At 44.5% G+C, this 13,686-nt stretch overlaps 1 protein-coding gene across 1 annotated transcript in view; it reads right to left on the bottom strand.

Annotated features, from left to right (window-relative positions):
• Positions 1-4,009: 4,009 nt before the first annotated feature.
• The window catches only part of Ednra (endothelin receptor type A), a 66,307-nt gene continuing 56,630 nt past the window's right edge, over positions 4,010-13,686 (bottom strand). Inside the window, exons 5-8 of the mRNA XM_038312660.1 lie at positions 13,238-13,390; positions 8,923-9,056; positions 8,470-8,578; positions 4,010-7,114 (exon numbers count right to left, since the gene is read on the bottom strand). Coding sequence (XP_038168588.1) covers positions 6,974-7,114; positions 8,470-8,578; positions 8,923-9,056; positions 13,238-13,390 — 537 coding nt within the window. The 3' untranslated portion in view covers positions 4,010-6,973. The remainder of the gene's footprint in view (positions 7,115-8,469; positions 8,579-8,922; positions 9,057-13,237; positions 13,391-13,686) is intronic.

The raw sequence follows: 13,686 nt of genomic DNA on the forward strand, positions 1-13,686 counted from the left end.
TCAGGATTGTGGCAAGTGCCTTTACCTGCTGAGCCATCTCACTGGTCCATGTCTTCTTCCTGGCCTTAGACTCTAAACAGAGCCAGAAGGCAAGGGATTCAGGAAAATATGGCTGAAAGAGAAGGCCCTGTTGGTTGTCAGCAGAAAGGATCACCCTTCTGGAGTGTGGCTGTTGTGTCCTGCTCTCACTTCCTGGAGACCTTGATATATCAGTTGTCTTTGTTTTGTCTCCACATAGGGTCTCTTCCTTTCTCCAACCTCAGTTCTTCTGTCTCAGAAACACAGGATGCTTTTCTCTTGAACTGTCTTTCTGGGGTCAGCTGGTGGCCGATGCCATCGGCAGGTCCTCTCCCACAACTGCTTACAAGTCTGGATCGTTCTGCTCTTGTTGATTTACATTCTATTAATGCACCAAGCCTTCTCTTGCACACACACAATGCACACACATACACGTGTGCATATATGCACACGCACGCACACACAAGCATGCACACACAAGTGTGTTGGTAGATTTTCCATCTTTGGACTTACTAGTTAAATTTGAGGACGAGTAGAGAGCTACAGCTTATGGAGACATGGCTGTGTTCTGGGAAAAAAAATGTGTAAAAGGAGTGAGTCAGGGCTTGCCCTGGGGGGGCTTGGGCCAGTGACTTGGCCGACAGTGGGGTAGTGCATAGTCTGGGCAAGGTTAACTCCCATCTGGGACAAATCTATTACACAACACCAAACACATACTTGTATCTGCCATCACAGAATCACATTGAAGTGAGCATTGATCATCGACCAGATAAGGGGATGGTAGTTTTGAACTAAAAAGGAAAAATCTTTGGAATTCTCTTTTTTGCTCCGGGGAGGTTCCATGACTCGTCTGATTCTATTTCGAGTTGGCATGGAAGCTCCTGGTTTAATTCCTCCCAGGAACAAACACATTTGATAGATTCTACTGAATCATCCTGATGCCAAAGCTTAGGAAAGGAGGGGAGACAGAGGAAGTTTGCTAGTCTGCTGCCTTACGGAAGACCAGCCTTGCACAGGCAAGCATTCTGGATCCTTTATTATTTTCTGATTCTCAGAGTTGAGGCTTTTCTCAGTTTTATTATAGAAATAAAAAGGCACAGAGCACAATGCTGACCAAATATAGACATTGGGTCATCTTTGTTACTACTCAGAGAAAAAGAATGACAGAAACACTAGCGAATGGAGGGTTATTTAAAAACCATTGGGGAATATTAATATAGGAAGACCTCACTAACACTTCAGAACCAATCAGTGCATGTGTGGTAGATGTGTGTTCTGATGTAACTTTGCCTGTTTCAAGTGTCAGGTAAAATCAGTGGAGAAGGCACAGCACTAGTTTTGACCAACACAGGAACTCAGAATCACTATGAGCTTCGCAGAGTGTTCCCCTCAGTTCAGGCATAGAGCGCCACCTGCATACTGCGCCAGGGGCTAGCAGCACTGGGAAGAAGAACGCGGGGAGCAGGCTAGTCTGTGCTCGTGCTTAGCCTGGCTTTCTGGACCCATGCCAACTTAGTTCATTATGTTAGTCCTTTAAGATTCGTTGGATAGATTTATGTATTTATTTGCTTATTATTTATAGTTGCAGTGCTGGGGAAGGAAACTCAGTCCTAGCGCACGGTAGGTAGGTACCCTAACCCTGAGCAAGATCTTCAGTCCCTGGGTAGGTGAACCTTTTTGAATGGGAAGTAATACTTACTGACTTAACACAATGCAGAGGTAATGCTGCTGTTTCTTGTTATGATGCTAGACTCCTGTCTTATTTCCACAGACTTGAGAAGGGCTCACAATGTCTGTGCTCATGCTGACTACCTGACACCCAAAGAATTCTGAGTCCTGAGCCCTTAGTTCCTTTGTCTGCTGAGTCCCCACCAAATATTCCATTGCATTTATTTATCTCTACATCTCACGGCGTGCTTCTGGCAGTTAGTGCCACGTAATAGGGGGGGGCGTTCACTGTCTTGGAGTTACTATTGCTGCAATGAAACACTGTGGTCCAAAGCAACTTGGGGAGGAAAGGGTTTGTTTGGCTTTCACTTCCATGTCATAATCAGTTCATCACTGAAGGAAGTCAGGACAGGATCTCAAACGGGGCAGGAACCAGGAGGCAGGACCTGATGCGTAGGCCATGGAGGGGTGCTTACTTCTCTTTATGGATTGTCCAGCCTGCTTTCTTTTTTTCCCAGCCTGCTTTCTTATAGAACCCAGGATCACCAGCCCATGGATGGTTCTACTCACAACTGTTTGGGCCATCTCTCGTCCATCACTATTTTGTTGCCTACAGCCTGATCTTACAGAAACATTTTCTCAACTCTAGTTCCCTCCTCTCAAAGGACTCTAGCTTGTGGAAACTGACTTAAAACCGGCAGCACATCTGTGTTTTTTATTGCGTGAAAAGATAAGCCAAGGGGTCTGAGGGACAGAGGAAGGCTGAGAGAGGAGGGAAGAGAAGAGAGGTGACAGAGCTTTTGAGCTGGGGACCTCTCCTGAATGACGGTATTGGAGGTTATGTGGCATTATACACCTGCTAACACCCACAAGATGTAGAGCACAGGGGACGAGCCCCAATGTAAAGTCTAAGCTTTAGTGATAAAGCCATGTCAGTCTTGGTCCAGTCCCTGCACCAAGTGTGCTGCACTGAGCCAAAGAGTAATGGGAGACACTGAGAGTGGAGGGAAGAAAGGGAGTGTGTAGAAACAGCTCAATTCTGGTTTACTTTTCTTGCACAATTTAACCTGCTCTAAAACAAACAAACCAATCCCAAATGCAAAAGGATGAATCAATTAGGCGAGCCAGTCTTATAATGTGTTCTTCTAAGCAATGGGAAATGGATTCTAACTAGAACAGGACAAAAGGTAAAGGAGCTGATTTGTTCCCACAAGCCATGGGAAGCATTAAGAAAACCCTGAAATGGCAACCTCAACACTCTTTGCCATCTTTGTGTCTTGGATAGATAGATTCTTTTCATCATGCTCAAACGACAGTGCCAGCTCCAGGCTCACGAGCTTTCTGCCCCAGCACAGAGGGACATGGCTCTCTCTTACCTAACATTTTCTTAGGCCCCAGACCCCACAAGTACGCTGGCCAGCCTGGCGTTACCCAGTCTCAGTGTGGATGGAGTGTGACCTCCCACGGGTGTGGGTGTGTGCAAAGCAGGGAACAAGCAGACAGTGTGAGAACCTGCTACAGTTACACCGGCCACAGGTGGGAGTGTCATAGGTGACATAGACGACACAGTAGGAGACAGAGGTGGGCAGAAAAGTGGCACAGTCCTAGACAAATCTACCAGGGGGGCTTCTGTACTCACTGAGATGTTGGTGTAAGGTGTAAGAGAAAAGAATGAGAAGTGGCTTCAAATGTTTGTCTTAAATCGCCCAAAGACGGGACTGTATTTAACTGAACAGAAGTATATTTTGCTAGCACAGTTTGGGAGATGTCAGGTTCATTCTGTATGTATTATGGTCTATTAGCCATTTAATTGGTGATGTCAAACAAACAGTGGCCATGGGTGTGTGTTTTCCTTTGGGTAGTCAAACAGCATATTGTTTATTGGCTCTTAATTCCTCTGGATCACAAGCTCCATCAGATCAGGGACTTTGTCTTTTTTGTTCACTGCTGTATAACCAATATCAAGCAGCATGATTTGACTAGAATGATAAGGGACAGATGACAGAGTTAACTGTGCTGCACAACAGGGCAGGGAGATGAAGACTAGACAGAGGATCTGTTCAAAGGTGAGATTGCTTGTCTGACTGCTACTAAGGTGAAATGTCAAGACTTTCTACAACAGGCACTCCTAGGAAGACCTATTTAAGTGAGAAGACACACTGCTGATGGCAGTTCTCTGAGTTCCAGGTCTACAGAATGAGTGCTAAGACTATCAGGGCTGCACAGAGAAACCCTGTCTCAGGGGGAAAGAGATAAAAAAGAAGAGAGAGAAGGACACTTGCAATGTTTTTGTAAACCTTTATTTTCTGTTTAAGGGACACAACCAACCCAGGCCCTTAGCTTCTGGCTCATTTCTACAAAGTAATTCATTGTAAATATGGTAAAAGTAGAAATTAGAACTGTTTGTATGAGTGAGCCATAGTTATCAGTCCAAGAACAAAATTCATACCCAAGCCTGTGTATTCAGATCTACGATGCTCTGGATTTAAAAAATGCATTTTATATGTAAAAAAGCATCTTTAAAAAGACAACGGTCTAATAAACAAAACGGTGTGCATCTATATCTAATTATAGGCATGTACAGGTGTGTGACACTCCAGTGGTGCAATGGGACTTGACTACTACCACACAGAGGGACAGTATGCCTCAGCCCTGCAGTCCAAACAACCTGATGTGGTGACTGTAATAAAATACGACACAAGTCAACATAGCTAGTTTTCCACCAACTATCTATCTATAAGCCAAGCGTATGGCAGAAGCTCCAGGCAGCTTTTCAGTTGTACCACAGTTGAGGATTAGAACAAAGTAATTTTGGGCTGGGGATGTGGCTCACTGGTAGAACACTTGCCTAGCATATGGTCATGGGCTTAATCCCCAGCACAAAATGTAAACACACACACACACACACACACACCCCAAATAAAAAGACACTCAAGGAAATAAAGAGAGACATATAATACTTCCAACTACAAAACACCTTGCTTCAGCATGGACAACTCTATGGCCCCGAATACTGCTTTTTCAAGTCATCCAACCTAACAAAATCCCCAACTGCTAGCCTATGGCTCATTCCCTTGGATGATGCCGTCCACAACCTGTAATGGTAACCGAGTCACAAGTATGGAACACTTGAGGTTCTTATGGGCATAAGTTGAGCAAAGTGGGTTGTATAATGAACAGTCACCTAAAATCCACTCCCAGTCATGTGCTTTGGTACAAACACAATGCATCCTAAGATTATATTAAATCCATATGTACTTACACACACACACACACACACACACACACACACACACACACACTTATACTCACACACATTCCATAGAGACTATCACAGAAAATTTGGCTACAAGAAATTTACAATTATTTATATATTTATATACATACAGAATAAAAGATATTTGTCATTCTCACAGTCTGTAAACATCTGGGAAAATGCCCAGTAGAATTACTGTGGGCCCTTTGAAATGGTGACCGCTGGGAATGCGGGGACAGGATAGAGATTGAAGTTTATATCAGGGAGGAGCGGAGAGTTAACAGCTCACGCAGGTATAATACATTTCACTCAACACAATCAGCTCCTTTGGCCACTATGACATTGTTCCCTGTCTGGATAAAGGAATGAGCAGGAAAGCCTGTAGCCAGTCATCGCTGTGGAAGAAACTGAGCACACGAAAGGGACTACACATCATATACATGCTACTACCGCAGAACTTAGAGAAGATTTTCAGGTCCTCAAACACCACTCAGCATTTTCCTCCTAGGTGTGCTTCCGGCATGGCACTGCACGTCTCAGGCACACTCCAGCGACTCACTTTAGCTCTAGGACATGCTTTCACATTTCAAAAGATGGGTTATGAGAACCAGAACTGGAGGATGTCAGTATTATTATTAATAGCTATTATTTTAAGGTGGAATTCCTCTCACTGTGAGTGGGAGACTCACAGTCATCCTGCCTCAGCCTCCCATGTGTTAAGAGCCTTAAACATGTCGCATGTGCCATCTTGCTCAGCTCCCAAGTGTTATTATTTTTAATTTAATATAAAAATATGCTCACGCCAGATGTAATGGCACACGCCATTAATTCCAGCACTTGGGAGGCAGCAACAGGTGGATATCTGTGTGTTCAGGGGCTAGCTTGATGTACATAGTGAAGCCCTGTCTCAAAAGTTAGACAAAACCAAATCCAAATATGATCTAATAAAACATCATTTAAAAAAGAAAAAAAGAAAATACAGGGTCTTAAAATTCTTTGTTGAGCAGCTACTGCACTGCTCCAGGAGCCCCAGGCTCTGGCTGCATTTGTGGCAGCTTTAGAAGTCACGTTTACAAATAAACAGCGACACAGAAACATGCCCCATTGCTCATCGATGCCACCCCTCATCTTTATCTTCTTCTGAGTATATGCAAATAAGAGGGACAATCATTTCCAGGGGCCATGCAGATATAAAACACTAACACCAAATGACATCTCCAAAGTACTTTAGCCTCACAGTGCTTTTCGCTAATGAAAAGAATCTTGTCATTATCTCTAAACTTTTTTAAAATCTGTATTTCTGACACAGAATATTATATAGCCCAGGCTTTTATGAACCACGAGGATGAGACTGACCTCAAACTCCTGATTGCCTTTGCCTCACTTCTTCAGTTCTATGATTACAGGCATGTGCCACTAAACCCCGTAGAACCGTTAGATCAGTGGTTCTCAACCTGTGGGTCAGACCCCTTTGGGATCAAATGGTTCTATCAGAGGGGTCACTCAAGATAATCAGAAATATCACATATTTACATTATGATTCATAACAGTAGCAAAATTACAGTTATGAAATACAAAGATGATTTAGGGTTGGAGGTCACCACAATCTGAGGAGCTGTCTTATAGGGTTGCAGCGTTCGGAAGATTGAGAAGCACTGCTCTAGGTTCCTCTGTTGAGCGTTCTCACTGGCTGCCCCATAGAACTGCCTGAATGCTGGTTGAACTTTCAAACTCTGTGTTCCTGCAAAGATTGCAGATATTGTATGGGTTCCTTGAATGATCTCCCTCAGCTCTCATAATTTTCAAGTGTTGGATGTGACATGCAAAATATGCGAATTGACTATGGTTGGAAGCCATTCCACCACATGTTGTTGGGAGGGCAGGAGTGCTTTTCTTTTCTTGGGTTGGATTAGAGAAGGACCAGGGGAGAGATTTTAGGAGCTTTAGGGAGGCCCGCTGCTGTGTGTGTCCATTTTCCCCGCCAGGACTTGAAGACACAGTGATTGGCGAATCTGCAGAGCGCTAGTTCATCTAGTTCAGGCTGTCCTTGTGGCTGCTCCTTTCTGTGTTGTGGTTGTTCTGGTCGTGATTCTTCCACTGGATGCTTGTTCCGTTCATGGGGACCGAGGTCATGAGGCTTTTGGACTGGTGACAGCAGCAGCAGAGGCATGACTGGGAGTGGGGAAGAGAGAGGGTGTGTGAGTGACTGAGTCAGCCCGCCCATTCCTAGCCACACACGAAGGCTTGGGGATCACCAGTGAGGGCTTAATGCCCATGGACAGCTGAGGACTGCTGGAGCTTGTCAAGGTAGAGATTAGGAGCAAAAGTTGCTTGCTTTTTGCTTTAATTGTGTTCTTCACAGTTAGGAAGAGGGACAACAGTGCTGGTTGGAGATGAGGCTCTTCCAGGGCGTGAGGAGATCAGTGGGGAAAGGGCCTGGTACCCGCTTTCATCAGAGTGTATGCCTTATGTGGTGCTGGCATCTATCAGTACCTCCGCTGACCCTCCTGACAGCCCTGCTGTAGGGCTGTTGACACCTCTTTATGAAGGATGAGGGTGGAGTCCGAGGAGAAGAACAGAATGGAAATTGCAAGGCAGGGCTCTCCAGACTGGACTCTTCTTTGGGAATGTGTTTAATTTCTGAGGATTTTTAACAGGAAATTTCCCTTGTCCTATAATTAATATATAAATATACAAGTTGGGACCCGTATGTGAGTCGACCTGTGTTAGTCCCAGCACTTTGTGGTTTGTAGCCTTTGGGAGAACTCAAAGTCAAGGCAGTGAAGCTCCATCACCAACTCTTACCTGCTTGTACCAACCTCTGAGTGATATGTCTGTCTTTGTTTAGATCCTGGGCTCTGTGAGAGCAATTACTGTTTTCCTTCTCTGTGTTAAGCAATAGCCAGCTACTCATACTGGGTACTTATTGTGCATGTACATCTATCTGTCTGTCCGTCTGTCCATCCATCTATCCGTTTATCCATCCATCCACTATCCATCTACTATCCATTCATCTATCTATCTATCTATCTATCTATCTATCTATCTATCTATCTATCTACCTACCTACCTACCTACCTATCTATCTATCTATCTATCTATCTATCTATCTATCTATCTATCTATCTAATCTATCTTTCTATCATCTTGTGGTAGTTTGAATGTAATTGGCTCTTATAATCCTATAATCTCATAGGGAATGGCACTATTAGGTGTGGCTTTGCTTTCTGCATTTCCAGTGTATGGTGCTTACTTTTGAGCATTCCTTTTGAAGGGAGGCACTGAACTAGCAATGCGGTTAAGCCAGTCCTTTTAGCTTTAACCTGTGAATATGCCATCTGAATATATACTGATCTTCTGCTCAGTTCAAGTCTGACTTTCTTTCTAGGCAGCAGGAAGCGATTTTCATTGCTTGAAAGAAGAGAAACATGCCTGGCCAAAGCAGGAAGAAATGGAGAGGGCTATGCCCGTTGGGTATGGGACACACTGAGCTGGTAACCCTTAGAGAGCTTGCAAAACAGTCTTACCTGGAAACAATTTTTGAATTTCTTGCTCACAAAATACAGAGCTATTGGGTTTATGCAAGAATTCATGGTTGCCAAGTTGATACCGATGTAATCCATGAGCAACAAAAAGCTAGAGCAAAAGAAAACAGCGTCATCAAAACACGCCACTTGAAAACCTGTAAGGAGCATTTGTCCCTCAGATGAGCATTTCTCGTGCCCCAAAGTCACGTCTTATAGTGGCAGGTGGACATTTGTAAGAAGGGCGGCAGGCCCAATGCTGGGGTTAGTGGCAATCCCTGTGCACAGTTTTAGGAAGGGAACAGTAAGATTATAGACATCAGTTATGGGCTGTGTCAGCTAAAACCATATAATTAAGGTTACCATTTTAAGTTTCAGAGCTAGTAAGCATGCAAACATTCTACAAATGTGAAAAGCTGGGAGACTGGTTTCCTTAGTGGGCACCCGGAATGGTACCTGAGCAGTTCACATCGGTTCTTTTCCATCTCGTCATACACAGTCTTCTTCAAAATGCGGCTTAAGTGAAGAGGGAACCAGCAGAGCGCAAAGATGACAACCAAACAGAACACGGTCTTCGCCACTTCTCGACGCTAGGGGAGAGCGCAAGCAGACAAGGACAGAGGTGAGTGCTGCCACTGGGCGGAATAGTGACACACCAGAGGGAGGAGAGAGTGGCCCTCTCAGGACGTCTGCATTTTAATACCCAGAGGGCGACTGTCTCATGGAGGCATCATTAACCATGCCTTTGGGCAGTTGCCAGGCTCATGTTGTCCTGGGGACAACAGTAGAGGTCTATGCCAGAACAGCAGGAAGTGGCCAGAGTCTATACTGTGGTTGAATCTAAGCACGAGGACATGTGTGTTTGTAAGTTTAAGCATGGGAGCATGTGTGCTTGTTGAGGGCATGTGTGCTTTCGAGAAGTGCAGAGGGCTAGAGGCCACTACTTAGGGTTGGTTGAAAGCTGAGTGTCAGGCAGTTGTCCCTAGTGATGCCATGACAGCCAAGGTGACTGGACACAGCCTCCAAACGAGCAAGTTTATAGAGAAAGCAGCCCATTTCCACTTGTTTCTGATTTTGAAACTACTGTTGAAACTGCTTTGCTTGTATTTACTGCTTATTCATTTTGTTTGAGACAAGGTCTTGCTTTGTTGCCCATGTTGGTTGTGAATTTCTGGGCCCAAGAGATCTCTTTGCCTCATTATAGGCATGCGCCACTATGCCTGGGTTGAAATTTGCTTTTAATTTTAAAATTCCCTTTGAATGCCATATAGTTTCCAGAGATCCGCTGTTTGCAAACAGAAGGGCAAGGGAGGAACTATAAGCAGTGATGGTTGGAAGCATTGGGTGCTGATAAGGCACTGACTCCAAGGGAAGCTTCACCAGTCCGGGTCTGCTCCTGGTCTCAGCAGCCATAGGTTGGGAACTGCCTCACACCGCTGAGGTGAATCACCCCCCACACACTCAGAAGCAGAACTAGGGACATAAAATGCAAACTGTCTGTAACTGGGGTCAATCAACACCAAACAAAGCTGACTGGAAACAGACTGCTGGAAAATAATGCTGCCTCAATTGGAGGCTTCTAACATTAAGTTCAGGAAACATAAAGTAAACACATGCAGCTGAGCCCTTCGCAGAGACTCTGGTACCAAACTGCTGCTGTGGCCCAGAGAACTGAAGCCTTTAATCCCCTGCAGTCCTGACACCAGCCGGAGTGTGGTTCCAGAGCGTTGTGTGGAGGAGGGACGGAGAGCATTCCACTTCGCAGGGCTGGGGGCTCTGTAAAGCTGGGTTAGTGAGTTTGTCTTATTTTTTTGTTTTTGAGGCAATGTTTTATTCACTATCCCTGACTGGCCTGGGGTTCACTCTGTAGACCATGCTGGGTTCAAACTCTTAGAGATCCACCTGCCTCAGCCACCCTACTGCTGGGATTGAAGATTGCACCACCACAACTGGCCTTAAAGGGTTAATTTTGCGCTTGAAGTATCTGCAACATTGATGCCTGGACAAAGTCGGGCTACAGTTTCTCAACATAAACACTACTGTCAGTCAAAGGTAATGGTTACCATTTGTGTGACACAGTAGACTTCACAGAACACACATGTGCACATTCCTTCCTGAGAGCCTCATAAAAGCACATTCATGTATTATTAGGGTCAGTTTGCAGACAAGGGGCTGAAGCTCAGGGAATCAGCAGAGTGACTGAAAGGGCGCTTATGTGTGCTCGTGTGTGATAATTATATGGCTGGCTTTAGGGGCTCCCGCAACAGTTTCGCTGCCTTTGTTGTGATGGCATGTTCGAATGTACTCTCCCCGCCACTGAATATTCGTATGTGCTCTCCATATGAGATTAGGTGTTCATTCGTATGTACTCTCCCTGTGTTACTGTATGTTCGTATGTACTCTCCCACTGTGATTGTATGTTCGTATGTACTCTCCCACTGTGATTGAATGTTCATATGTACTCTTCCCGTGTGATTATATGTTAGTATGTACTCTCCCCGTGTGATTATAGGTTCGTATGTACTTTCCCCGTGTGATTATATGTTCGTATGTACTCTCCTTGTGTGATTATATGTTCGTATGTACTCTCCCCATGTGATTATATGTTCGTATGTACTCTCCTTGTGTGATTATATGTTCGTATGTACTTTCCCCGTGTGATTATATGTTCGTATGTACTCTCCTTGTGTGATTATATGTTCGTATGTACTCTCCCCATGTGATTATATGTTCGTATGTACTCTCCTTGTGTGATTATATGTTCGTATGTACTTTCCCCGTGTGATTATATGTTCGTATGTACTCTCCCCATGTGATTATATGTTCGTATGTACTCTCCCCATGTGATTATATGTTCGTATGTACTCTCCTTGTGTGATTATATGTTCGTATGTACTTTCCCCGTGTGATTATATGTTCGTATGTACTCTCCCCATGTGATTATATGTTCGTATGTACTCTCCTTGTGTGATTATATGTTCGTATGTACTCTCCTTGTGTGATTATATGTTCGTATGTACTCTCCCCATGTGATTATATGTTCGTATGTACTCTCCCTGTGTGATTATATGTTCGTATGTACTCTCCCCGTGTGATTATATGTTCGTATGTACTCTCCTTGTGTGATTATATGTTCGTATGTACTCTCCTTGTGTGATTATATGTTCGTATGTACTCTCCTTGTGTGATTATATGTTCGTATGTACTCTCCTTGTGTGATTATATGTTCGTATGTACTCTCCCCGTGTGATTATATGTTCGTATGTACTCTCCTTGTGTGATTATATGTTCGTATGTACTCTCCCTGTGTGATCATATGTTCGTATGTACTCTCCTTGTGTGATTATATGTTCGTATGTACTCTCCCCGTGTGATTGCATGTTCGTATGTACTCTCCCTGTGTTATTGTATGTTCGTATGTACTCTCCCTGTGTTTTTGTATGTTCATATGTGCTCTCCCGCTGCTGCCAAGCACTACCACTTTAACTCTACGAATCAACATAAGTGAATCATTTGCTGCGTGTGTACTAGGAACTGGACACTGTTAGGCACCTTATATACCTTTGGCAATCTGTAAACATATTACTACATGCTGATGAGAAACTAAAAGCTTAGAGACATGAAGTAATCTGCCCAACGTCACGTGACTAGGAAGTTCAAGTGTCCCAAAGTCCATATGACTATTCCAGCTGCTGCCGACAGGGCACATTCGCTCCTGCTGGCATACCGAAATTCCTTCGGAGACTTTGGGCCTCCAAGATTTCACCCCCTTTTCTGAGCTCAGTCAATTTTCCTATCATGAGTCTTATTTGAGGTGCTGATCTGACCAAACTGATTCCTGTTTTCCCGCTCCCAATTGCGGGGTGCCCATTCCACGTTCTCCCAGGGCTTCATCCTCCAACGGAGCCAGCATTTGTCCTCTGCTTTCCCCCAAATAACAGACCTCATCCTCCCTCATCCACAGGCAGTTTCTCCAGTTTCTTTTCATACAGGCCCCAGCTTCTTATTATATGGCTGTTTGGACTGCCCTGCATTGTTCTGTTTTCTAATTGCCTGCGTCTGTATTTTATTCACAACTAGACTGCAAAACACACAAGGGAAGATGAGCAAAGGTATCTTTCTGTCCTGGCATGGCCACAAGCCCACTTCAATGCATCCATACACACATGCTCAATACCCTTTTCGAGCTAACTGTCTTTAAGCCCAGCCTCCCAGGGCCATCTGGTTTACAGGCAGGATTCCCACTTCCCAACAGGAATTCCTAAGGCTATATAAAGAAAACAGCTATGAGAGAACGTTTTTATTTTTAGAAAATCAGCATAAATCTGTTATATATGACATGGTCATGTGCCGCTTAAAGACAGAGATATGTTGTGAAAAATGTGTAGCTAGGCAGTTTCAACACTGTGCAAACACCATAGCGGGTACTAGCACACTCCTGGATGGCATTATCTACTTCACAGTAGGCTGTGTGGCCAGCTTGTCACTCCGAGACTACATATCTGTACAACACATTACTGTGCTGGCTAGCTTAGGTAATTGTAATACACTGATGTTTGCTTATTTCAATATGTCTTAGCATGGGGAAGATACTGTAAGAAATGGTGACGGTGACGGCTTTCAGTCCATTTTAATCGTTTGGAAGCCACGGTCATTTGTGCAGTTGCAGCCGACTGTGATGCTTTTGTAAGCAAGTGCCTGCATTCACGGGCTTGTTCATCCCAAATAGCCTCGGCCGAGTTCCCGGGAACTGTGGAGACTGGAGACTTACCTGCTTGAGGTGTTCACTGAGGGCAATCCGCAAGCTGCCATTCCTCCTGTTGAGCATCTCACAGGTCATGAGGGTGTAGAAGATGGCCGTGCACACCAGCGGCATGCAGAAGTAGAAGCCGAAGAGCCACCAGTCCTTCACGTCTTGGTAAAACTGTCCAGTGAGGAAAGGGGAAGATCGGGCATGGGACATAAGTGGACTGTGCAGCACCCTGCCCACACCACCCTTTGTGCTTACAGATGCAGTCACATGTTCCCTCTTTGACAGCAGGAAGGAACTTGCATTATGCTCAATATTTATTTTTATTTTTTAGCACTGGATTTAGGCAAGTTCTGTACTCTAAAGTGTAGCACATGAAAAACATGTGTATCAAAATTATCTCCTTATCCCTACAAGAAGACTTCTGAGACCCCCATTCCAATTTCTATTACACAATGGAGGAGCTCTGT

This window comes from Arvicola amphibius, chromosome 15, assembly GCF_903992535.2.
Source record: "Arvicola amphibius chromosome 15, mArvAmp1.2, whole genome shotgun sequence".
NCBI classification, from domain to species: Eukaryota; Metazoa; Chordata; class Mammalia; order Rodentia; family Cricetidae; genus Arvicola; species Arvicola amphibius.